This window comes from Aspergillus fischeri, genomic scaffold (genome assembly GCF_000149645.3).
Source record: "Aspergillus fischeri NRRL 181 1099437636245 genomic scaffold, whole genome shotgun sequence".
Taxonomy (NCBI): Eukaryota; Fungi; Ascomycota; class Eurotiomycetes; order Eurotiales; family Aspergillaceae; genus Aspergillus; species Aspergillus fischeri.
The window spans coordinates 2,119,575-2,144,652 of record NW_001509773.1 but is presented as its reverse complement, the minus strand read 5'-3'; the positions used below and the strand labels follow the sequence as shown (position 1 = coordinate 2,144,652).

General features: G+C 50.7%; 9 protein-coding genes across 9 annotated transcripts, besides 2 other annotated features; 5 read left to right on the top strand and 4 right to left on the bottom strand.

The window, feature by feature from the left end:
* Positions 1-397: 397 nt before the first annotated feature.
* On the bottom strand, positions 398-2,698 carry NFIA_108980 (pentatricopeptide repeat protein; the record flags this gene model as incomplete). The annotated part of the gene is made up of 1 exon (XM_001267301.1): positions 398-2,698. The coding sequence occupies one exon, from the start codon at positions 2,696-2,698 to the stop codon at positions 398-400; it is 2,301 nt and encodes a 766-aa protein (XP_001267302.1).
* An 833-nt stretch (positions 2,699-3,531) lies between these two features.
* Positions 3,532-4,395, top strand: rsm25 (mitochondrial 37S ribosomal protein mS23; the record flags this gene model as incomplete). Its single annotated transcript, XM_001267300.1, has 2 exons — positions 3,532-3,962; positions 4,050-4,395. 2 exons carry the CDS (start codon positions 3,532-3,534, stop codon positions 4,393-4,395), a joined length of 777 nt encoding a protein of 258 aa, XP_001267301.1.
* Positions 4,396-5,427: 1,032 nt separating this feature from the next.
* On the top strand, positions 5,428-8,556 carry NFIA_108960 (RAM signaling pathway protein domain-containing protein; the record flags this gene model as incomplete). The annotated part of the gene is made up of 4 exons (XM_001267299.1): positions 5,428-5,816; positions 5,909-6,020; positions 6,078-6,421; positions 6,474-8,556. The coding sequence occupies 4 exons, from the start codon at positions 5,428-5,430 to the stop codon at positions 8,554-8,556; spliced, it is 2,928 nt and encodes a 975-aa protein (XP_001267300.1).
* Positions 8,557-9,113: 557 nt separating this feature from the next.
* cp9 (putative serine carboxypeptidase) lies at positions 9,114-10,825 on the bottom strand (the record flags this gene model as incomplete). The annotated part of the gene is made up of 2 exons (XM_001267298.1): positions 9,114-10,519; positions 10,582-10,825. The coding sequence occupies 2 exons, from the start codon at positions 10,823-10,825 to the stop codon at positions 9,114-9,116; spliced, it is 1,650 nt and encodes a 549-aa protein (XP_001267299.1).
* A 4,167-nt stretch (positions 10,826-14,992) lies between these two features.
* Positions 14,993-16,898, top strand: NFIA_108940 (TCP11 family protein; the record flags this gene model as incomplete). Its single annotated transcript, XM_001267297.1, has 3 exons — positions 14,993-15,196; positions 15,254-15,937; positions 15,999-16,898. The coding sequence occupies 3 exons, from the start codon at positions 14,993-14,995 to the stop codon at positions 16,896-16,898; spliced, it is 1,788 nt and encodes a 595-aa protein (XP_001267298.1).
* Positions 16,899-17,438: 540 nt separating this feature from the next.
* Positions 17,439-18,611, top strand: NFIA_108930 (uncharacterized protein; the record flags this gene model as incomplete). Its single annotated transcript, XM_001267296.1, has 1 exon — positions 17,439-18,611. One exon carries the CDS (start codon positions 17,439-17,441, stop codon positions 18,609-18,611), a length of 1,173 nt encoding a protein of 390 aa, XP_001267297.1.
* Positions 18,612-19,360: 749 nt separating this feature from the next.
* Positions 19,361-20,329, bottom strand: NFIA_108920 (uncharacterized protein; the record flags this gene model as incomplete). Its single annotated transcript, XM_001267295.1, has 3 exons — positions 19,361-19,669; positions 19,732-19,884; positions 19,952-20,329. The coding sequence occupies 3 exons, from the start codon at positions 20,327-20,329 to the stop codon at positions 19,361-19,363; spliced, it is 840 nt and encodes a 279-aa protein (XP_001267296.1).
* Positions 19,534-19,569: a microsatellite.
* Positions 19,546-19,589: a microsatellite.
* Positions 20,330-23,305: 2,976 nt separating the features above from the next.
* NFIA_108910 (nicotinate-nicotinamide nucleotide adenylyltransferase) lies at positions 23,306-24,175 on the top strand (the record flags this gene model as incomplete). Its single annotated transcript, XM_001267294.1, has 1 exon — positions 23,306-24,175. The coding sequence occupies one exon, from the start codon at positions 23,306-23,308 to the stop codon at positions 24,173-24,175; it is 870 nt and encodes a 289-aa protein (XP_001267295.1).
* A 209-nt stretch (positions 24,176-24,384) lies between these two features.
* Positions 24,385-24,876, bottom strand: NFIA_108900 (uncharacterized protein; the record flags this gene model as incomplete). Its single annotated transcript, XM_001267293.1, has 2 exons — positions 24,385-24,710; positions 24,810-24,876. The coding sequence occupies 2 exons, from the start codon at positions 24,874-24,876 to the stop codon at positions 24,385-24,387; spliced, it is 393 nt and encodes a 130-aa protein (XP_001267294.1).
* Positions 24,877-25,078: the final 202 nt, after the last annotated feature.

Genomic DNA, 25,078 nt, shown 5'->3' with positions numbered 1-25,078 from the left:
GTGCAAGTAGAAATCCAAGTCTACTTTACGGCGCTGTAATCCGCCGTTAAGCATCTCTGCATCGTTGAGACAAATAGTAAGTTCAGAACAGACAGCGATGAGAAGGATTGTTTGGCCAAGTTATCTCGATCCACGCGTCGACGCGAAGAGACCGAAAAGAAGGGACGCGCGTTATCACGTGACTAATATATGGCTTCGCATGGGTTGATACTCATCATGAGACAACAGGAGCCATCCCAGGGCCAGTCCGTTGACCTCCTACATGTATCGAAGTGGACTTGCCAAGCACATAATGGTTTGTCTATATGTCACAGTCGACTTCACTCTAAGGGTATTTATATACAAATAGATAATATACAAGTTCAAGGCACTGCTGCTACCAGCCAGCCATCAGCCATCAGCGCCCAGTAAGGTCTTTAATATACTTATTCAGCTCCTCCTTGACGGCGAGGACATCCAGCGACTTTCGTTTTTGAGGCCGCCAGATGCGCTCCAGTGACAACCAGACGTCCATCACCTCTTCAGGCCCACAGCAGGTGCCAAATGCCCGAATGATCAGCAGAATCATTCGACGGCCCAGGAATACCCCGTTCTCGATCCGGCGCCCAAGTTCATGCTCCATAGGGTCCGAGTCACTCGGCGCGCTTTCTGTTGGGGCGAGAAAGAGGTCGTCGACATCGAGGTCGATACCATTGTCGAGCTCTATAATCCGTTCGCCCTCGTTCGTTTCATCTTCTTTTTCGTCCATGCATTGGCTGTTATCTTGGACTTTGTTCTCTTCTGGGGTATCCTTGATCTCACTGATGCTGGGAATATCGTTTTCGTCCGCCCGTTCATTGACGTTCGAAACAGCCTCGGTCTCGCCAGTGCTAGATGGTAGCGGAGTGTACAAGCCAACTGTGGGTCGGGGAGAATCCGCCAACGTTGTCAGTACAGTCGGGGAGTCGGCCTTTAATGGGTTCTCCCAAGTAAGGCCAGGTCGATGAATGGAGAAGTCGCCATTCAGTCTTGTCCTTGACTCGTAAAGGGCACGGACATATGATCGCCAAGCGAACCGTAACTTATCCGCGGTCCAACCCTTCTTCTTTCTGCCATGGCGAGCAAAGCCTTCGAAAAGTAACAGATATATCATACCGCGAGGTGGAATTGCGAACGTCTTCTCCATATCCTCCACAATCTTCGAGAAAGCCTGCAGATTACCCGAGTGAATTGCATGGTAAGAAAGAAAGATGTGAAATGTTCGCGTGTCCGGGCTCATCGGGATGGACTCTTGTAGGGCGCGATGGTGTGCTGGCAGAGTGTGTTTGATACGAGCTGCCATCTCAAAAGCACGATTGAGCTCCTTGGCTGCTTTCCGGTACAACACCAATTCCGAAGCAAGCGCCGGTTGGTGAGTCGACACCCCCCTGTGATCAGTATCTCCAGCTGGTCGTGCAGCCGCCTGCGCCTGCATCATCCGTTGGTACAGCGATTCCGCGATCCGGATCTTACCAGCCCTGATGAACGATGTCATTAGACAATTGAGGACCGCCGTATCCACGATTTCCCCCGCTGCTAGAAACTCATCGAATGCCCGATGAATACCGTTGACGTCGCGCAGCATTCCATAATAGTAAATCTTCGAGACCTTGCCGGCACGTCGAAACTCAATGCCGCGCTTTGACATTTCTTGAAGCAACCTGTCTGCTACTGTGAACTGACTCGCTTTGATGGCGATATCAAACAGAATAGTGAAAACCACCGGGTCGGACTCGATTCCCGCCAAGTGTTCCATCTGCTGCCAGATGCCAATTGATCGCACGAGATCTTGCTTTTTCACGTGGCCCATCGCCCTTCCTGCCAGGTGAATAGCGGATGTCCATAAAGCGGGCGACAATGGAAGCTTAGCAGCAATCATATCTTCCACTATAGCTAGATAGCGGCGTGCATCAGCCCAACGACGATTGGGAGGCTGGGACATTCGACGCAAAAGAAGGCCGCGGGTGCGCTTCGAAAGGTGCGCCACACCGGGAGACGGAAGGTCTCTGTAGAGACGGAAGATATACTGATTTGTTTTTTTAGGATCCTTGACTGCTTCAAGGAATCTCTCAACGGCTTGAAATTCAACGGCGTCTCTGTTGGTATCTTTTCCGGCTTTGAGCGGTGGTGATGGAGTCTTTGAACAGTCCGCATCTTCCTCGGACTCTTTCTTTCGGTCTAACGAATCTTTCAACTTTTCGGGATGCGCCCCCCAGCTCGACATGTTTGATTGATTTCCAGAGAGTGGCTCTGCAAGATGAATAGGGCCTTCCAGTGCATCAAACTGATCTCTCGTTTGGTTGGAAACGAATTCTTCCGAATCGCTAGGATGGGGCTCTTTCGAAGGACCATTATCATCGAGGAATGGCTTTCTCTTCGAGGGAAGTAATGCTGACTGGCTATTATGACCTTGACTTCGACCTGCTTCGAAATCTTCAGCTCGTTGGTCGAAGCCTGCTACATTCTTCTGAGTCCCATAGCCTTCCCCATGGTCATCATCCTTAACCTTCTGCACGACACCCGAGTTGAATGTTCGTTGCGTCCGCAATCTGTCAAAGGCAAAGCACTCTACCGGCGAGTTTGAGGGGACCGGGCGCTTCCCAGAAGTGAGCCGCCTGATGGTTGTCAAACTCTTTCCCTTCATACGAGCCATATTTTGAGTTGAAGTCTTGACAGCCATTGTAGAAAGCCCTCTGTTGCGGGGAGAGTGATCGCGACAGAAACTCGCCATGACCAAGGAGTTGACGAAAACGTCGGCTATAGATGCAACGGAGGGACGAATACGGCGATATCCGAGCCTTTTGATAGAGGCATTGTAGCTGGATGAGGGCGTATCTGAGACGGGCATCGAGCGGGAATTGCGGGAAAAGTAAGTATCCGGCACCTGTAAAGGACGGATTCCCGCGTCGGGTGAGCTCTGGGACCTATTGAGAAGAGGCATGAGACGGCAGACATGGTGGCATCGGATCAGCCATGCATGTCTCGAGGAATTCTCGAGCAGGTTGAACAGGGCAGGGCAGCTTGCTCTTCAGGCAAGAGAGAGTGACGAGACGGAAAGGTGGAAGGGAGAACAGCAAGATATAGGGGAGAGCAGCGAGTTCGATGAGGGCGGGCTAGACAGACAAATGCAATTAACGTCCTGCTGGTAATTGAGCGATTATATTGAAGCTCTCCCCGGCGAGCGAGTAATTTATTATGCCCTCCTGCGTCGATTGTCTTGTGAGAACTTGCATTTCTCAACTTTCTCTGCGCTTGGGCGGAGCCCGTCGGTCGGTCCAATCGGAGGCGCGCATTACTCTCTCCGCTCAGGATTCCCTCTTTTTTACACCCGCACTCGATAACTCCAAAGCACCGGGACGTGACCTGGAACGACCGAATTGCACATCACAGTGCGGAAAATAGAGAAAAAGAGGCCTCAAGTCAGAGGAATTTCTCCAACATTGGACAAAAGTCGTGTGAAATCTCGAGTTACACATCCGAAAGGGCCTACCGAGGCCGTCTCTCCCAGCCACTATGGGCAAATACAATTTCACAGCACTCCGAGTTCGCCAAACAGCATTGCGACAGCATGCGGCTGGCAAGATTCGCGCTCCTCCGAAGTGGCTTGATGTAGTGGCCGATATTCCACCCGCTCAGGTCCTTGTGCGAAACCAACCACTTCAGCATCAGCTCGTCCGACAGCGCGTGAAGACGCTTCCCGGTGCCTCGAAGCCGCAGGTCGTCTTCGAGGTTCAAGAGAAACGAATCAAGCCAAAGAAGGCAAGTCGTATGTTTTTGCCGACTGAAATCAAATACGAGGAAGATCAGCTGCGGCAGGAATTCTTCCGTGATCATCCTTGGGAACTTGCTAGACCCCGGGTCCTCGTCGAAAGCACCGGCAAGGATTCCGAACATTATGACTGGAGCCGGCTCCAGCAGTCAGGGAAGAGATTGGACGGTGAAAGGTATGTGCCATGCAACGCAATTGCTTGAGATGCGCCCCAATGGTCAGTCAAGGACGGATGCTTACTACTTTTCTTCCATTTCAACAGTGTCGTTCAACGCCAGCTCTGGCTTTTAAACAATGTTCCCGATATTACAAAGAGCGCTGCTTATGATATTGCCCGTCGTGAATTCTACCGACTACGACTACAAGAAGATATTGAACGACGAGTCGCTGCAGAGGAGGCGGAAGCAACGGGAGCGACCTTCGGGCCCTCTCTCCTGGAAATTGGCATGGAACTGGAGAACCAAGAGTACGAGCGTTGGAAGGCATGGGCCAAGACAGAATCGCAGTTGCTGGACCAGAGAACGGCAGCATTTACCGGTGCTCCAGAGATTGCCGCCGCCGATGATGCTGTGGAAGAGCTGGAAGAAAAGGTGCCAGTGCCAGTATAATGCATTTTCCGAAAAAGAGATTATCAGGAGCCTCATACTCCTCGCAACTGAACTGGAGGAATTGTTGCCTAAACACATCATGTATATTACTAGAATTTGGTCCATCTTTGCGCTTTCGTTTCGACCTCTTATCTTTTTAACGTCCTCCTTACCACGCACTGATGTATTTTTTCACACATTGGCTATAACCATATACTCAGCCACAATGAACCTGTTTTTCTACATAATGTTATGTATATTTTTCCTTCAAATAGCAGTGCAGGATTTTGGTGAAATACCTAGGTAGTCCCGGCTAGGCTGTTCAGCCAATCATACGGCGCGATAGGTCGCGCCGTAGAATCTCCCCCATCTTTCAGTCATCAACTCTGGCTGTTCCCACCATCACGGCACAAAGGTTATTGATGTTACCCTTGATCATTCTTAAGCTTGTCGTCTTCTCCTTCTGATAGCTGGTTCTATGTCCAGGATTAATTGACCTGGCTTGTGGTGGCGTCTCCTGCAGGCAGTTGCGCCTCCTACTCCGCGTTTCACCATTCTCTTCTTTGTTGGCTTGACATGATCACAACGCTGTTTCTCGGCCTGAAACCCTCACCTGTGAGCCACTTCAGAAAGTCCGATTGTACTTATCAAACTTTCGGCCCTATCTAACAGAATAATAGATTCTCATCTTTTCTGTGCTATCTAACTTCCTTGTGCGCAAGTACTCGTCGATTCGAGATCAGACGAAACTATCGGGCCCCGTCTCACGCCGAGGTTGATTTTCGCGACTAAACCTGCTGCAACACCACCGGCAATTATTGTGCTCTACGATCTCCTTCTTGTTTCGAAATAACTTCCATTGACCATGCTGGGTTTCTGCCCGCATTCAAATCTTCGGCTATTCCAGACCATTTGATTCATGGTTGCAAGCAATCGATCCCGAGTTGACGTAACAGACGACTTTTAAGAGCCAAGTTTATAATCTCTTTTTCTCTACTCCATCGGTCGTCCGAGATGCTCTCGACAATGGTTCGGTCCGAAGATCCGATTAGGATGCCTCACTCATATCGTGGTGATGTCGACGAGGAAGACGGGAACAGAAGCACTCCGGAGCAGAATATTCCCTCATCATCGTCTTCTTCGAACAACGACGAAGCGACAAAAAGCGATGACGAAATATCTCATTCCCACGAGAATCAGGATGAAAATGGCAACAGTAACAACAAGCATTCCTCAGGACCGCGGTTTCTCACTCAAGAGGAAACCATCGAGCTAGCTCGCCGTGCAGTTGAGAATGGAATACTGGAGACGAAACGCTCATTAGCAGGAAGCGAGGCTGTCAGTGATGTGGTCAAGCCCAAATTGACCATCGACCTGGGCCACTCCAACATCGTTCGCATTCCCGAAGCGGTAGTGGATGCGATCAAAAATGAAGTCGAAAGGTACGTGCGGCTATGGATAGAAGGCTTCACTTCGGAAGGCTACCTGGAAACCATGAATCGATATCATATTGTCAGAAACTGATGGCTCTCAGGTTGTCTTTGTCGAATAACCATCTCTTCCACATTCCTTATCGTTTCGCCGAGTGCTCTCACCTCCGTTATCTGAACATCAGAGCGAACAATTTTCGGGAATTCCCCAGGGGAGTACGTGTCATCAGAGAATCTGTTCTCAAACTATCCAAGTCCTAACTGGTATCTTAGGTGTACAAACTGCCGCTCCTTGAGATATTAGATCTTAGTCGCAACAGAATCAGCCACATCCCCGAAGAGATAAAGAGACTGTCTTCGCTTCGTGTACTTTCGATTATGCAGAATCGATTAGATGATTTACCATTTGGAATCTCAGAAATGACCAAACTCCAGATCTTGAAGGTTGCGGGTAACCCACTACGGTATCCCTTACGACGAGTTCTCGAGACCTCGGAGACCGAAATCGCCCCGTCCGCCATGACAGACAATGAGAAGGAGGTCGCCGTTACCGCAGAACTGAAAAGGTTCCTCAAAACTCGACAGACTAATGAGCAAGACCGAGGAAGCGAGTCAAGGTACAGTGGACTTTCACAATACGTCTGGCGACTTCAGCTGACAGTTTTTAAGCGAGGGTGTTCTCGATACTCCAAAGCCCGTCAGACGCAAGCTTAGCAGCCGGTTCCCAGTTATCCCTAGCACATGTGATGGCTCTGATCCCAAGTCACCGTCCGTTGCGAGGCCGCCACCGATTCCGCTCAAATCCCATTACCGTATCGCCTCTGGACAAGGGCCGATCTTCCATAGTAGTATCCTTCAACGACCCGGCGCAAGCCCGTACCATGGAGTGAATGAACGCAACCGTAGCAATAGCGAAGGCATCATCCAAGCATCGTTCGCCGCACGCAACAAGCGGATGGGGGTCATTACGCGAAAGAACACTGACTTGGGAACCCTCGATGAAACACGACCTTATCGAAACAGTCACTTGCGTGGACTCAGCCATGGCTCCATTCTCAGGTCACGACCAGTGGGCAATGCTGGTAGTAGCAATTCCTCTAGTCCAAGTAGCCCGCGGGAGCGCAGGCGCTTGAAAGATGGGTTTGTGAATCGAATGTCGAGTTTGCCAGAACACAAGGGCGAGAGGGAAGCCCGAGACCCGGTAATTGAGAGTGCCAAAGGCATTCTATTTGCCCTTTTCCAAGTTCAGTCTCACGTATCAGCTGTGATAAACGTCATAAAACGTGATGACTCTCGGCGGAATAGTTTGGAGATCGTCTTCTATAATGCATCCACACACGTTGATCGACTCAATGAAGCTCTCGGGGCCGCGGAGAGTTCTCGACAGGACGATCAGGATGTGCTCAAGTTGACGAACGAAGCCGTCAAGCGAGAATGTGAAACATGTATCGTGGCTTATAGCCACGTGGGAACGCAGCTACGGAATAGTCTTGAAAAGATTGTGGCCAACGGCGATTCGCGCTACGTTCGTTCGCTCATGCTCATGATCCACGGGAGCATCATTGAGCTTCGCAACGCCTGCGTGAGTTTGGGGGTTCCGCTGCAATCTGAGAAGCGGCTTTCGGCAGGAAAGACGCCAGTGACCGCAATCACTAAAGAGCCTGCCCTGCCGGATCGATTCTGTGGGCCGACCGTGACCCCGACACGCGGTGATCGGTCCATGTCAGTGCGCCGCTACAGGAGTGATACCACGATACAACACCCTCGAATCACCACTAATGGGCCCTTACCCGCAGCGGCGAACTATCAGTCGGCGGTTAGCTCCCCAGGTTTTGCATCAACACCTTATAGCCTGGGAGCGCGGAGCCGGTCAAGCAGCAGGTCCAACCTCATTAACTCATCCGTGCCTTCATCACTTGCGACACCCCGTTCAGGGGAAACATTCCCCCCGATACCGACCTCAGTAGTACCTCGAATTAACCCACTGACTGGCTTGGACGAGATTGAGGAGGAGCGCATTTTTGAGAAGATATTTCACCAATTATCTGCTGCATACACTGCTGCCCTTCAGGCGCTACCTCTAGCGCGCCGCCAGTTCGTGCGATGTCTCGAATTAGCGGAGCAGAGTCGAGAATCCGAAGGGCTTCAAATGCTCTGGAACAACCTCATTCGCCGTTGCCGTGTCTGCCTTGAAGTCTCTGAGGCGCTCGGGCTGCGTCTTTCCAACATGAAGGTAAAAGAGCCGGGCGGGGGGATGCGCAACCAGCGCGAGTTTTGGCAATTGTGCAAAGCGTTCATGCAGTCATTCGTTGATCTTGTGACTGATATGAAAGAGGTCAGAAGCATGCACCTGTTGCCTTCTGACATCATCGTTGTCCTCCGCCCAGTTCAGAGGGCCAGCAGGGAAGCTAGTCGGCTGATCGAAGCTTCTCCATGGTCGTACCTCACCGACATGACCCCTGCAAACGGACCTTCAAACATATACGGACCGCCGCTGCAATCGCAGCATTCGCAACATCAAACTTCCGGGTCCAGTTCCAACGTGTTACACGTCAACTCAAATCTCTCCCCGCAATCTGTTCACCTTCCCGCTACCCCCTTGAGCGCTGCTCTTGGTCCTGCCGCGCAGGCAACTGTACCATCAACCCCTGCTAGCGCGTATAGTGACAAATTCTTCGAGGGCGACGTATTTCAGCGGGCGGACTCACTCCTCTCAATGCCGAACCAGGCACCTTTCTTCAGTCGGCGTTGAGATGATACAGTTGTCTCTTCTATCTGGAGGTGATTTCCCTATTAACCCGGGAAGATGCGTCGCCATCCCACGTTGGACATGCTGGTCCACTTTGACGTGCTGCCATGCAAGATCCTGGTTCGGCACTTATTATGCCCCCTTACGCCAATGATATTCTCACTTGTACACCTACATGGTTTTCAGATCTCGATTTAAATGTCTCATCTTCTAAGCCATTTTCCCTTGTTCTTGCATTCTTGTTCGTCTCATTCTTTCCACCAAAAAAAAAGCTAAAAGAAATGGGGATCAAAAGGAAAAGATCTGCGTTAGAGCTGCAAGGAACTTGGAGTTATGATTTAGCGTTTGATATGTATCTTTACAAAATCTTTGCATAGCGTGCGTGTCTGCTTGGTTTCATGAATGGATGATGGGAAGGAAATGCGACTAGATGTACCGGCTCAATTGCATTACGAATAGTGGATCACATGAGGAACTCTTGTGAAAAAGTAAAATGAGAGCGTTCTGTATTTTCTGATTGTAGATGGACAAGTCAAAGAGTGGCTTTGATGTGCCACAAGTCAGCCATTTGCATGCGCAACGACAACATCCCGCACATAGGCGAACATCTCCCGTGGCTTCTTCATGAACACGCTGTGCCCAGCGCCTCGGAAGAGATGGTAGGTGACTCCGCGTTCCGAGGCCCAAATGCCCGCCGGGACACAACGCTGTCCTCCTTCTGACGGGGCAGTAGAATCATGGCTAACATCGACATCACAAGCGTCAGAACCACGCAAGGCCGGCGCTGCGTCATCTGCATAGAAGATTCGATGGGGTTTCCGCGAGAAGCCCTGCGCGCCGCCCCAGGTCATGTTCTGGAGGACCAATTCTGTGCCGAGGTGGTTGAGAAGCAGGTCATTGTCGCCGGAGTAGACGTGGACGGAGATATTGTGCTCGGTCACGAGGAAAGGGAGGATGGTGTACGCCGGGGGCGTGGGCGGAACGGCTAGCAGCAGGGTGTCGAGGATGGTGCTGTTGCAGGGTGCGAACGCCAGGCCGGCTGGTGCTGGGGGCAGATTCAGAGCGGCTTGGACGTCGCCACGGCTGAGATACGAGGCCATCAGACCGAGCGGGTCTATCATGGTACAGTCGTTCGTGATATCGTAGACGTCGAAGCAGCGCTTCCCTGTGCCGGCGGCGGAGACAGCGTTTAGGTAGTTCATGGCGGTGGAGAAGGTCGCACAGGAGCCGTAGCAGGTTGAGTTGAGGATGGACGAGCTAACCTGCTCTGGGGTGGTAGGGTGGTTGTTGCACGTTCCATTCATTACGTTTCGCAGATCGCGGCGCCGGTACTGCTGAAACTGGTGTCGGCGATGCCGGTGTTTGTAGTTGAGGTTTTCTGGGTCCCCTACGATCTCGAACTTGCCCTTCGGAGGAAACTGATTGGCCTGTTGTAGGAGGGTTGTGAAACCGCAGGTCTGGTCGGCTTGCGTGAAGGCGGACAAGATCTCGCCTGGTATCTGCAGCAAGCTCTTTTTGGATTCAAGAAACGTGCTAACTGTGACGGCTGTCATGGCAGCAGGATTGCCCAGGGTGCCATCCCCTAGAGATATGGAACGGAGATCGATCGGGTAATCGTCCTGATTCTCCGCGATGGCATAAGCAAAGTACGGGATGTAGATTCCTGCGTACGATTCCCCTATCATGTGGACACGCTTGGCACGAAAATTGGGAAAGTGAGAAAAGAAGGACTGCAGCCATTTGTAGAAATCCGAGGTTACCCGGTCATTGTCCCGGACAGGATATGGGTTGCTTGCCGTTGAGAACCCCGTTCCTGCGGGCTGGTCGACATAGAGAACGTGGCCAAGCTTCGTCCATGATTGTGGGTTCTCAATGAGATGAGTGGTATTGCCATCGAACAAGACAGGCCCGTTGCCTGTCATCAACCCTATCAGCGACGAACAACCCGGTCCACCATTGAACCATACTGTTTGGAACGAGTCAGCGTTTGAGATGTCCAGTGAAGAAATGCAGGGTCGGAGAACACACTGATCAGATTCTCATCATATGCGGGGTCCTGGGCTTCAAAGAGCCAGAAGAAGATGGAATTGCCTTTCTCTGTATCGGGAATAGGTAGCCGGCCAGCCCAGCTGCGCGGCAAAGTAGGACTATCGGGCAACGGCAGGACTTCAAACTGTGAGACATTTACGGATGTTCGAGGCGCCGTCGACAGCAACAGCATAGGCACAGCCCATATTGTGTGAAAAAGAGAAAGTATAGCAGCGACATTCATGACGCTATCCGATGTCGACGATATATCGCATCAATCTGATATCAACATGAAGGAAAGAAGACGAGACTGGAGCACAGAGAGAAAGCCCGATACATTTCTTTGCCAGAAATATTCTATGTACAGTAAGTCATAAGAGGAGCTCGGGAGCAAAAAATTTTGAATAGAAGCCATGCTGGTGAGCCACTGGTGTTCTGAAGAATGGATGATTCTATTGAGACTATCCCGATGTTGACCTCAATAGCAGACTGCTTATTGAGTCGGAATCGAACAAAGTTGCCCACACATAGAGGTGGACAATAAAGAGACACGCGGCTTCATGTTAGCTCTCTCTTCTTAATCTCATGTAAGCAATGGGCTACAGTATGACCCGAATGGATAGTTTTGAATGAGCTGTAAGGTAGTCGCTGTAGTCCTCTCTATTCGGTGGGTGATGTAGATAGGTAGATTGTTGACTGCCTGAGGCTACCGGGCAGTTAAGGATCACGTGGTGAGGATAGGGCTCGGAGTTAGGGCCTTGGATAGGATGGCTGACATCACGGAAACTGGGCCAAAGAGCATCTTGACGCCATCTAATCAATTGGAGGACTATTCTGCTCTCAATACTACTAACTCTGAGTAGGTGACAAGGAGAATCTCGGCATGATGCAGCCTATGAACAGGATAATCAGCTAAAGAACCTACCTTACTAGTTGAAATGTCGGTGTCTGCAGCCGTACAGTAGGTAGCTCATCCTTATCCGACCACGTCTGTTTCAACTTTCTGTCACCGTAGCGGAATCCTTCCGTTGTCTTCGACCAACGCTGACCGAATCCTCGTTTGACAGTCAATATCGAAGTGTCAACAACCTGACTTTCCCCAATTGACTCTCCTCCGCTGAGCTCCGAAATGAGGCGACCACGCGGGAAGTGATCAGTGCACTCGCACTGCATTGCAAAAGTGAGGCGTCAAGCGCGTGTGCTGGAGATGTCTCTTGCGGTCAGTACTCACCTTTGGCACGGCGTCTGTTTATGTGAAGTACTCGAAAGATGCTCCAGATCACGTAACGGTGGGATGATCTTAACCACCTCGCAAATTGATTTACTAGCCTCTACGTATCTATGTATATTCCGCCGATCACCAGCCTCATTCCTGTTCACAGAATACCAAGATATCCCCAGGCGCACTCGCAGGACTTCCTCCTGAAATGTTCCCGGAAACTTGATGCACTTGAAGGTAATTTCCTTAGTCCGTAATAATACAACACTGTTCCGGTCGGTCGCATTGATACTATCTCTGTTTTGGAAACAGCAATGAGCCATCATCTACGGGACGTAGCAATTGCTTGATGGGTGAAGTGTGAACAACTGGACACCAAGTTGAAGAGGATCAACCTTCCGTTTCCCGTCCAACTACTCCGTAGAAGCTAAACCTCACACGTCACGAGGATAATCTGAAACCTTCACGAAGACGAGAGTTGCCACGCGCAAGGCGTTGTTGTGATGATGGAACTGCCGCCGAAACAGATTGAGAGATGCTTTGCCTTCAGATGCTTGCGAAGCTCAGTCGGTCGCGGTCATGCCATCCTGGACATCTATCTCTGCAGTGACAGGCCCAGTGTGCCGAAGCTGTGAACGGAGGCCCAGGACTCAGAAGACAACCATTTGACTGACATCAGCAAAATGACGGACTCAGTCATTTTGCTTGTGGGCTATTAATACTTAAGTAACATTGGGTGGAGTTACTTGAGGATAAGCAGTTAGAAACGAGAGTAGACTATTCTACATAAACTCCGTGGAAGAGAGTAGTAGATGATCCCAGAAATAAGCCTGGATCCGGCGATGAAACCCATCACCTTTAATGAGATGATGCATTGGGCGATGTGGAATGTTTGCGATCACGCCCGTTTAGGAAATCCATCGCCAAGGCTCTCCTCATCGATTTCCCCCTGCTTTGAATCTCCTTGCCTCCTACTCCATATTGCCTGCCAAAACGGGAAAAGCAAAAGCATCATCCCATCCCATCCCATCACGGATCCAGCTGGTCAGCGGGGTGAGAGTATTGTACTCCGACTGTACTCCGTAATGGGACCTATCTCGACTATCCCACTGGGTGAAACACACTCTGCTTGTGAGCAGACGGCAAGCCGCATCGGTCTGCGCATCTCGTCCAGGCTACCATCGGCAGTAGAATTTTTTGCTTGTAGCTATCCATCTATTGCCATTGCACTTGCAATTGCGCTTGCTCGTGGTTTATCACTTTGTGACAACAATTGGTCGTCAGTGGTTTTCCACTGGCGAAGATCAGTGGCAACTGGCAGAGAAGGACTCGCTCAAGTACAGAGGTCCTCCATAGGTACCGTCTTCTTATCAATAATTTCTTTGCTTTTCCCTCTTTTCCAATGCTTTCCATCTCCGTGGCTTTTTCCTGACCTGTCACTTACGCTTCGCTGTGCATGTCCACCATTTATCGGGTACCAGCATTTGCCTCTGGCGAACTTTTGTGCTTATTGCGGTCTTGCAGAGGTCTGGTCTGGGATCATCCCTCTAGTAGACTCTAACTTGGCACAATAAAGAAACGATGGTACTTCGCCATAATCTGGAATGCTGGATGTCGCCAAAAATGAATGCGGGATCATGCACCACCTGAGATCATCGTATCAATTCCATACCTGGTCATTCCTCAAGAAACCTTGAATATGATATACTCCGTAGAGTCCGTACTCCCGTAGATGCCGAGTAAGTAAATTCAATAATAATAGTACGTAGTCTAACTCTCCACATACGTACCCTCTTTTTCTCCTGACCCACAAGAGCCACAAGTCCACAACACCGTCACCGAATCTGGCGCTGTTCAAGGAAGGGGACTAAGGAACTAGTGGATAATCCCTCCATAACTCCTCCGTCTTGGTCTAGACGGACACACTCAAATCCCCTGTACTCTGTAGTGAGTAGTCTATCTACTTGTAGACAGTCATCTACTCTGTATGTAGCGACATCTATTGTCCTCACAACGCCCATCCGGGCTTCGCTCAGGGGTTCAATCAATCAGCCACTCTGATACCAGCTCACTTCATCATGGCTTGTTCTTCTCTCCAGTCCGAACTAACCTAAACATGAAATCTAAACCTTTTTCCCTCTTCTATCCACTGTTGGCTTCTCCGTCCCAGTTCATGCAGTAGCTGAATGCGTCCATAACTCTCGACTCTTGAGCAGCCTCACTTTCCTGCCTTACCCTTTGCGTTTACAGACGACTGTTCCCGATTCGACCTTGTAGCTTTCCATTCCTTCTGCCCCAGGTTCCATGATTCACGTTTCCCTTCTGCTCTCTGGCTCCGCTGCGGTGCTGTGATCGTGCGCTCGGAGGGTCTCCCTCACTTCTCCATCCCCAGTCTCCAAGTGCATGCGTGACCATTTTCAGAGTACCTTTGAATGCCTACACTGTCTTACTGAAAACATCTGCTTCTCTTGCCATTGGTTATATCAACATACTTTCTCCTGGTCGCTTTGCCAGTTTTGATCTTTACCTCTCCTTTTGGTTCCCTTTGGAGTTTTGGACCGCTTCGTCACTGCGCTGCGCTGCAGTAGATCGCTTGCTTCCACTTTGTTTGCTCTTATCTCAGGCCCTTTAACTCTTCAACTGTCGTTGCTTATTCTCCACGTATCCTTCCTCAATATTTCCATACACTCTTCACTGTCTGTATTGTCATTACCCTCAAATCTCTCACTCGTGCCTGGCTATATAGCAGAGCTGCTCGGAGTCGACCTTACCTAGCAACGCCTCGGGGAGAAGGATTGCATTTGCGCAAGATCTAATCTAGGAAAATATACGATCAAAACATCAATCCTGGGATCTAATCTGAAACCTGGTGCCCCATTTTTGCGATCACCGCCTGCGATCTACATCCGTTGACAAGCACCAGGCAAGTATGTTTATCCCCCTCACCCCTTCCTCCGCCTTGACCCCAACTGCCCCAGGCAAGGACTGACCAAAGGGCTAATGGAAGGGATAGCTGATCGACCTAGCAAAGTGTCCAGGGCTATGGTGTCTTGATTACATCGGAGGGATTGGACTGCTCAGTGGTCGCGAATCGTACAATTAAATCCGCGACGCCCAGACAGATCTATACCGCTCTCCAGAGGATTGATCATTGTTCACTATCAACATTAACGCCTCGGGACCGCTGATCGGATGGAGATGGATCTTCAGAAAACAAAGGAGGCGAGTCGCAATGCGCCGGGGAAGGAAGAAGAAGGAACGGGGTGTCCACTAGAAGCATACAACGGAAGCCGTCATTCAATTGACTCACTCGAGACCGATTCTCTGGATCATCGCGATGCAACCAAACACAAAAACAGCGGCAAAGATAGCACGAGGACAGACCAACCATGCTCGGTGAGTGGATCTTCCCATCTTTATAGTTCTCGCCAAACTAACTCAGATGCGACTTAGGCGATGCCGCCGACCCTTCCGCCTCCTTCGTCTGAAGCGATGAAGATACCGAAAGCATTAGAATTGAGCGCGAAACAGCACAAACTACTCCAGGAAGCCAAACGATATCCTCCAGTCACTAAGAGAACACTGAGCGAGCTCGACTTGCCCTGCATCATGAGCAATATCAACCTTCGAATGGACGCCAACTTCGATCGCGACCTACATTTCAAGCCGGATTTAGATGGGGAGAAAGGCAGAAGGAAAAGGAAAGAAGCGGGAGATTACTGGGAGGCGATGGCTGCCGAAATAGCAATCTATGCTTTTTGCGCAAACCAGACTGAGGACACAACAAACGACGACCAGCAAGATGACCTCCCGCAGACGTTCGAGCCCCGATTGCCCGCCATGTTCGAAACCCTACAAGACGTCCTCAAAACCTTGGTTCCGGAGCGCGATCACCCGGCTGTTACGCAAAACCTAGAGGTGGCTCTGCTGATGCAGCAGGTCCGGAAGGGAGTTCTCGACATGGTTGGGATCGCCAACTGGCTAGCCAGGCTCCTCAAAACACATTGCGCTCCGATGCGAGACGAATGGGCAGACCGCATGGTTGAGCAGATCAGTTCTGGCTCGGAATCGCAGGACTCCATGGAGATTGTCCGCGGGCTGCAGACCCTCTTTGCCATTTTGGAGGCTATGAAATTGGTAGGCTTGGCCGCTTTGGTTCTACACAGAAAGGTACATATGCTGACTTTGTTCCCTCTAGGATGTGGCAAATCACCAGATCCGCGCCTTTCGGGTTCTCCTAATCGAAGACACTGTCCCATTTCTGCAAGAGTACTTCCGGAGTAAGATAGCCAGAGACAATTTTCGCGTAGAGGCTTCGCGGCTATGGTATCTGGACGTACGGGAGCAGGAGCTACGCAACCTGGGCAAAAATGCACAAAACGACAGCTTCCTTCCTATCTCCTTATTATTCCACGGATTAACTGATATCCTATTACAATTCCACGGCCCTGAAGGTTTCCCGGAAACCTTCGTCTTCGACTCGGACCGCTTATGGCAGCTCCGGTCTGGTCTCCAGAATCTTATCACTCTGGATATATGCTGGTTCATCTTTGAATCATACGTCCATACGCAGAAACGGTACTTGTCCGCGCCGGCTCAAACATATGCCAGCTTTCGCTCGCGAATTGGGTCATTGATGGAGGAGAACGAAGACTGCCGGCGGGGGTCGCCGCGATGGTTGAAGAATGTGCGGGGGATCGCCCTGGAGATTGCACGGTTTGCGTGCGCAGCATGCTCTGGTGATTCCATGGTCTCAGATGCTGTTATCGCACCAATCGAAGCGACGTTGGAGTGGCATCTGTCCAACGAGGCGTCGGAGCTGTTCCAGTACTTTCAGAACGCGCTGCGGCAGAAATTGCTAGCCTCCACGTTTGCGTTTGCCAAAAAGTACCTCAACATGTCGCCTCTGGCGATCTGCGAGTCCCAACGAAGCTACTCGCATTCGCCACTCCCGCAGCACTACGACATTGAGCGGATATCGATGCGACTAGCACATATTGGTGTCCTGCACTGGAGGGTCTGGGCGCCCATCCTCTACGTGCGCCAGAGCCTGTCACCGACTGACATGGCGAGTAGTCTGCCAGCTGCAGAGTGGTAACGGCAGTACTGCGCATTTGGGTCTGATTTGCGACCACATGAGCATTACTGCATACGGTCATACCTTGTCTTTTTTAAATTCGGTCGTTCACTTGGAGTTTCACTGTCATCTTGCTGGCTTCATCTCTTCGGGTGGCACAGAGCGGAGTTCCGGGTCATGTTTCGTCATTCGTTTCTTGTCCTTTCTTGTGGCTTGCAATTCAGCGTCTTGCATCAGTTCTTGTCGGGTCATGGCGTCCACATGGGAAGGGCATTCGATCAAAAAGCCTTGCCTTCTTCTGGGCTGGGTGTTTTCGCATACTTGATAGAGGTGGTACCAACCTGGTATATGCCATTAGTTCGATTAGAATGAGTTTATTATAATATTAATATCGATCATCAGACATAGGTATACATATTGTAGCATAGTTGCATAAGAAGTGCAGATTATGTAAGCAGGAGTCTAACTTGCCCTGCATAACACCTTACTACGAGTCTGCGGAGTACAGCAACTAACTCACTCGGGCAATGCAATAACAATGCCATCCATGGAAAAAGGAAAATGCGCATATCATCACGCCACCTCAGCTCATACACCTGGCTCAACAGCCTCAGAGCATCCCAGCTGCAGCGCATCGCCCAAGCAACGGGGATTCAGTCCTCAGGGACAAAGGCATGTCTCATCGCCCGCTTGAAGGAGGAGCTGCCGCAGCGAGAACCAGAGAAGCAGACTAGTACATGCGCACGCACAAGCCCAGGCACAAATACAGGCGCGATGAGTATCCTGAGCATCGACATGGGGATTCAGAACCTCGCATACGCGCATCTTCTTGTCCCGCGCGATAGCCATACAGCTACCGCCGGGACAGTAGTGAAGCTAAACGCATGGCGCCGGCTAGCCGTCTCGGACGCATTACTTGACCCAGCCCCTGACTCCCTGGGGAAGATCGAAGGGGGACGTGCATCCAATGCATCGAAGCTCCCAGGAAAGGTGAAAGAGAAAGAGAAACATACATTCTCCCCATCCGAGTATGCGCGCACGGCGTACGCGCTCGTCACGGGCTTGCTGCACGCGTACCGGCCCAGCCATGTACTCATCGAGCGGCAGCGGTTTCGCTCGGGGGGTGGGAGCGCGGTGCAGGAGTGGACGCTGCGGGTGGGTGTGTTTGAGGGGATGTTGTATGCTGTTTTGCATGCGCTGGGACAGGCTGGGGAGGGAGCAGAGGCGGGGATGCGGCCGGTGGTGCTGGGTGTTGAGCCTAGGCGGGTGGGGGCGTATTGGGAGGGTCGGTTGGGAGTGGATGTGGACGCACCGAAGAAGAAGAAGGCTTCGTCGAGGGAAGGGAAGAAGATCAAGATCAATCTGGCGGGGGAGTGGTTGCGTGCTGGGATGGGAGGCGAGGAGGCGGGCTCGGGGTCGGCCTCGGGCTCGCCGTTTCAGTTGTCTGTCGCGGATGATCCTGAGCTTCGGGCTCTGGTCGATGCGTATTTGCGGCGGTGGGCTAGCAAATCGAATCCTGGGAGGTCAGTATCGAGGGCTAGGGCTAAGGCCGAAGGGCAGGCTGCGGTAGAGGAAGACGGGGCTGTGGTTGAACCCCCGGATGTACGCAAGATGGATGACCTGGCGGATTGTCTGGTCCAGGGTGTGACTTGGTTGGAATGGCAGGCTATGAGGCAGCGGATTTCGACAGAGGGGTTGGATGCCGTCTTGCAGTTGGAGAGTGGAAAGCTTTGATATATGTGATACCCTGTATAATAGATGATGTTTATAAATCTGATAGTCTACTCCAGACATGAAATATCGTTGCATGCTACTCTGCATATAACTGAATATAGGATCCGTGGTGGTCAAGTGCAAGGGTCTAACAAGCAATCAACATCATACTGAGTACAATGCTACGCTACTGTCCCTGTTACAGGCAGGCAAGCGCAATAGGAATCATAGAAATGGATTCGCTCGCTACATAGTCTATTGAGATCGTCACTCCGCCGGAATGCAGTAGCGTGCGTCTCTACGTCATTCCGGCAGATCAGAAGTAGTTCATACAATTTGCATCAAAGCACTGTCGCTGAACAATGTCGAGTATCCGAGTCTCGCCAGATGTGACCAATGACCGTTGAGAATACAGAAATTCAGCCGGAAGCGTCTCCATAAACTGCAAAAGAAGCAACTTTGTTGGTTAAATCAGCGAGATCTGGCCTGATCCGCTTCGTGGGAGAGAAAGTAAAAGAAGCACCAGAAGGGTGTAGAAAGATTTCTCCCCCTCCGGATAAGATGAGAACGGAAGAAGAGTAAAAGACGTCTAAATGAAGTTTGTGCCCGAACTAAGTTTGTACCAGAAGAAAGAAAAAGGAGGAGAATCCCTCGTTCAAGAGGTACAACGCCAGCGTGCGCATTTCGCCTCGGAATCGATGATCTCTCGGTTACAGAACGGCCATTGTCACGGATTCGGATACCCGGCGACTCGCACCAGGCTGGCTAACTTAGTGGCGGCGGAAGCCGGTGGGGTAGGGCAGCTTGCTGGTCTTGAAACCAGTGGGCTTCGGGGCGCCGCTGGGGAATGGAATGGTGCCGTTGCCGTAGCCATAGGGAGGGCGAGCAGTGGGAGTGGGCACACTGGTGGTGGGCTCGTTGTCGTCCTCATCTTCGCAGTCATCCTCCTCATCGTCCTCCTCATCGTCATCCTCATCGTTGTCATCCTCGTCATTGTCAGAGTAGTGCTCGTTGGCGCCGCTGTCCTCGAGGTCGCCGTCATTACCGGCGGGGGTAGGAGCGGAAGCTGAAGGAGCAGTCTACAATTGCGTTGCGTTAGCACCGAAGACGCGCTGAGACATGAATGGAATCAAATACATACCACAGTGACGGTAGCAGTGACGGTGACAGTCTCCGGCTTGCAGCTGTCTCCGCTTCCCGAGCTGCCAGAACCAGGTGTAGGGGAAGAAATAGCGATCAGAGTAGCGGTGGTGGTAGAGGTGGAAGAGATTGTAGTAACATCAGCAGAGGAAGTCTATGATACGGGAAGTCAGTCAATCGGTTGCAATGACTAAAGTAGTGGAATGATCAATGCGACATACAGCGTAGACAGTGTGGAGATCAGTCGAGGTCTTGTGGATAGTAGTGGTGACGACTGACTTGGTGCTGCCAGCACCCAGAGTGTAAGTGATAGTGACGTCCTGGCCACCATTGTCGTCGCCGGAGCCACCAGATCCAGGGGCACCAGTGCTGAGAGGGATGGCGGTCGAGGTGGTGATTGCAGAGATCGAGCCACCAGCAGCGGACGAAGACTCGATCGGAGTCGGGTAGACAACGACAGTCGAGGTAGAAGCAGGAGTGGTCGAGTTCAAGCCTCTGGGGTGAAAGAACTTGCGACCATGGAGAGCCTGATGGTTGGCCTCACCACCGGCAGCCAGGATGGCCAGAAGAGCGACGGAAAGCTTGCTTGTGAACTGCATTTTCAATGATGTATCGCACAATGACAATCAATGCCTTTGCGGACCTTTAGAATGTTTTGGTTTTCTGTTCTTTCTGACGAGAAGACTGTGCCTCAAAACGAGTGTGGGGGAAGCGAAATCTATTCGCAACCGATAGAAAGAGTGGCTGTGTGTAGAGAAAGGAATGATCTCTGACACGAAGCAGAAGTGAAGGCCGCAGACAGTCTGGATGAAAAGGAAAAAGCCCAGAAGAGAAGAGGGAGACCGGATGCTGATGTAGGGGAATTAAAAGGAGGGAGGGGCATATTGGTACATCACAGACTAGTATAGTATTGGTTATAGCCTTAGGATTCAAATTAAACTAATTAAATTTTAATTATGAATATGATTATTTGTCTCTACGGCAAGCATCCCGTATCTGATACACGGTACAAACAGCCCGTGTAGTTGCTTCAAGCAGGTAAGGTACCTGGTACAGCCTGCAGCCTGCACTGAGACTAAACTAGATAATCCTCATACTATCCGAAGTTAAAAAGACTCGGAAGTGGGTGGCGCTCAAGTGGAGAAGCTAAAAGGACCAAATCGACGGTAAAAAGGCTAAACTCTGTATCATGTTGTGATGTTGTACTTCAACATGGACAGGCATCAGATAGGTAGTGTGTCATAGCCATTTTGACCTCTTAGGAAGCCAAAAAATGTCTCCTAGAAGTTATTATTCTGATATTGTTGGTGATAACCCCTTTCTATGGATTATTCTCCGTATCTGACACAAAGGATGGAAGTAATATCCAATTACTGCGGTGGGTCCAAGCTCAGGAACCGCACGCAGATTGGCTGCAGCCTGAGATGAAGGCCCGTTTCATGCTGTACTGGTGATTTGTGATTGGCTGGTGCCCCTTGCTTAATCTCTCCGCTTGCCTCCCGTCCGTGGCACACACGCTGTCTTTCTCCGTTGCTGTGGTGGGATCTTTTCCTTGGTAGCTTACCTTTACGTACCTCGTTGTCCCTCCTTTTTCCACTCTCGTCCGTTCGGTTTGCCGGTATCCAGATACATTCAGGACACGGCACAGGTTTACGAGGGATAGAGTTGGTAGAAGAAATTCTAGACAGATGGCATTGCTGGAGGTATCTAAATGCCAAGTTACCAAGTTCAAGACTTTAGCATGCGCTGGCCATTCGTGTACGGAGTAGTCCACGAGGGTACTAAGTAGATACTTCCCGAAGTGGCACTGTCCCGAGAGGCGAAGCCCCGAAGGAATTAGAAGTTGCGAAAAGGATGATACTATGTACCGCTCCCAGTCCGAGACCCAACAGTGCATAACTTTTTAGCTGTAAAGGATATAAACAATGGATCCTGCAATGGCAAGTTCATTTTGATCTGCTCTGAGGTGAACACATTCCGTGTCTCTGGCCGAGCTTATTAACTCAGGTCCTCCCGTCTAATTTGCATGAAGGAAGTAGCTCTACCGGTAATACTGACGACGGGGCATAACTCTTGGTTCCGGTGGATTCTATGCCCCTTTCCCCCTTTTCTGGTCGTGAGATACAGAAGCAACTATCTATTTCTTCACATACAATGAGGGTGCGTCTTCGGAGTCAATTAAATAGTGCCATTTCCGCGTCTATTATGGAGTAGCTTGAGCGACATGCAACCATCTACGGTAAATTGCGAGCTTTGACAGTCGCCGATCAACAGTCATCATGCCGGCAAGCGAGGATCGATAGGCTTGGAAAATGGATAGTCTACTCCCGTACTGATTGTCGGTTCGAGGTGGAGAATAATAGAGAGTCTAGACAACGAGCAAATTGTTCTGGAGTCGCGGCATTTTTTCAAATGACCAACGTCTACAGAGTAGGCTAGTTTTTTTCAGTTGCCCAGAGTAGACAGATTGAATTGGCGACCCGTGGCATCTATCCGGGCAGTCCGTAGGCTGAGTTGAAACGAGGTGCGAAGGACCTGTGCTACAGTCTGTTACTTTCGTGGCTTTCCTCCTCGCTTGGTCTCATGTTAACCACCCTACGCCAATATTGTTTCACATTCGGAAGTGGCTTTGACGTCGGCCAGTGACGGTGATACTGAACCACAGAGGCCTTGAGGGTTGAGAGCGAGACTTTGCGTCGCCTGACCCCGTTTTGAATTATGTAACACTCACGCCTACAGCGTGATCCTAATTAAGACAATGATATGATAGACTTAACTAGCATCAATAATATGTCACTATACCTGGAGTATATAATTGGCCCAACCAGGGATTAAGGTACTTGACATACAGCTCGATATCTGTCCCTCCGAAGAACTTTCAAAATTATGACCACAGAAGCATCAGATGATTCAGAACCCCCAAGTATTGACACGTTATACTTTTGAAACACGATTCAGACGATATTCCCCAAGCAAATACGGAGTATCTGCTCCATACTTGTGCCGCGTTTGAGATTCGAGATGGGTCAGATTCCAGACATCGGGCCTCGGGCCCCAGTGTGGGAATCAAAGACTCTTCCAGGCTGTCCGAATTTGCTCTCATGGAGCTGTGATTCGTGAGGCCAATGACCCATGATTATGATCGTCTCCGTGTTAATTAAGCTGTTACAACTTACGAGCTTGTCATACGGCCCCTGGCACACAGACCAGTTATTTGCCGAGCAGACTGACCCTAGAGGCGTGCATGGCAACATCAAGATCTAAAATCTATCCTGGACCCTGGATAGAGCCATTAAACTGGCTCTTCAAGTGCATCTGAAGGAAAAGATGAGTGTTGCTACCTTCGATATCTGCCCTCGTTGTGCCGTGGGCTGCGCATTCTGGAACTGCAGCCGCCCGCCTTCTTAACCTTGGATTTATCAGAATGACCCCACCAGTGGACGCCGTCAGCCGCCTCTGACGTGACTGCATCAAGCGTTCTTTGGATGGTTGTTACCTTAGTTGAACAGCCCTTCCTCACTATCAACAGGTCATAAGTTTCTTGCTAGTCAATTTGACTACCATAGTCAACCGTCATGGCGAGCAACTCATACCAGGCGCTTCGATCACAATACCAAGCCGCGTTGAAGCGTTTCATCGCTTCTTCCAGGAACCTCGAGATACTCAACTCCGTCCCGTCGAACCAACTACAAGAGCAAAAACAGCCTTCGCAGGCCCCAGACATACTCTATGTCCTGGACTCATCATTCAACCCCCCAACTCTCGCTCATCTGAGGATCGCAAGCTCAGCCCTTCTCGAAAAACCCAGTGTCCCGTCACGACTGCTACTACTCCTCGCTACCCAGAACGCCGATAAGCCATCCAAGCCGGCCAACTTCGAAGACCGTCTGGCTATGATGGAGTTGTTTGCGCAGGACCTGTTATCGCACTTAGGGACAATCTCGTCCTCTCCGGCAAATGCGCGCCTCCAACAGATCGACATTGGAGTGACAAAGAAACCATACTTCGTGGATAAAGCGGCGGAGATCGAACAGTCAGGCATATACCCAAAATCCTTGGAGCAGGTCCATCTCACGGGCTACGACACTCTGATCCGGATCTTCAACCCCAAGTACTATCCCCCGGAACATACCCTCCAACCGCTGGGGCCCTTCCTCTCTCAACATAGACTACGGGTCACCATGCGTCCCGGTGATGAATGGGGTAGCAAGGAAGAGCAAAAGGCTTTTCTGCTCCACCTGGCTCAGGGCGGCCGGGAGAATGAAGGCGGCAAGCGTGAGTGGGCGCAGCGTATACAGCTTGTAGAAGGGAAGAAGCCGGGTGAGAGGCCCGTGAGCTCAACGAAAGCACGCGAGGCCATTCAGACGAATTCGCAGGATCTCGACTGGTTGATCCCTCGGAGCGTCCGGGAATACATCCTGTCTCAGCGGCCGTACGCCGAGTAGCCGAACTCACGCCGTCTATGGGTACTTGGAGTAAATTCAGACGGCGCTATCGTAGCGTAATGACTTTTTACCACCTATTTCGCGTATTATACACGACCCAACCACCCCGAAGCATATATACTGAGGCAAACAACCCAACCGGAACACCCTACTCCACATCATATACCTAGCATCAAATAGAAATACAACGTCACGGTGCCATCGTCTTTTCACTCATCATGATCTTCTCTCTTCCCCAGGGTATAAGCCAATCCACCGCCCACCATATTGAGCAGGCAAAGACCCATGGTCGTGCCGCGAACAATTCCCCGCGCGCCCCATTTCTTCATCAATGGCTGCCGTCGCCGACCTGCAAGGAGAAGATAGAGGCCTGACCATGCGGCGCTGATCCCTGCGCTGTCTGTCTTGAAGCCCTGGATATTCGCATAGCTTGTGAATAGAAGGACCGGAGGAAATAGCATTGGCATGAACTGGAAGGGACGCATGTGCTGCGCGGTGATGAGAGACGCCAGGAGAGTGGGAGGGAATGGGTTTTCTAGAAGTAGAGGCATACACGTTGATTAGACTCTTGTTACTATATCGGATTTTGGAATTCATCACAGATCGTGGAGTTCATTGCAAGCTGGGTCCTTACCTCCCCATGCCTTGGCTCGTTGCATGAGTGACTGTTTCGCCTTTTCCGTTGGATCTTCGCCAGCCATTGTTCCGGATGACTAGGAATGTCTAGATAAAGGTTTAATAATGAACGAAGGTTATAGAAGGAGAAGCAAGGAGATCTTTCAATTAAGGACTATGGGGATTGTCTTCAGATTAATGCTCAGTCGTGCGACAGTAGCTCTAGCTCGTCTGCTCGATAGATAAAATACTCAAAGCTACCGCCGGGAGAGTGATAATCTGACAGGC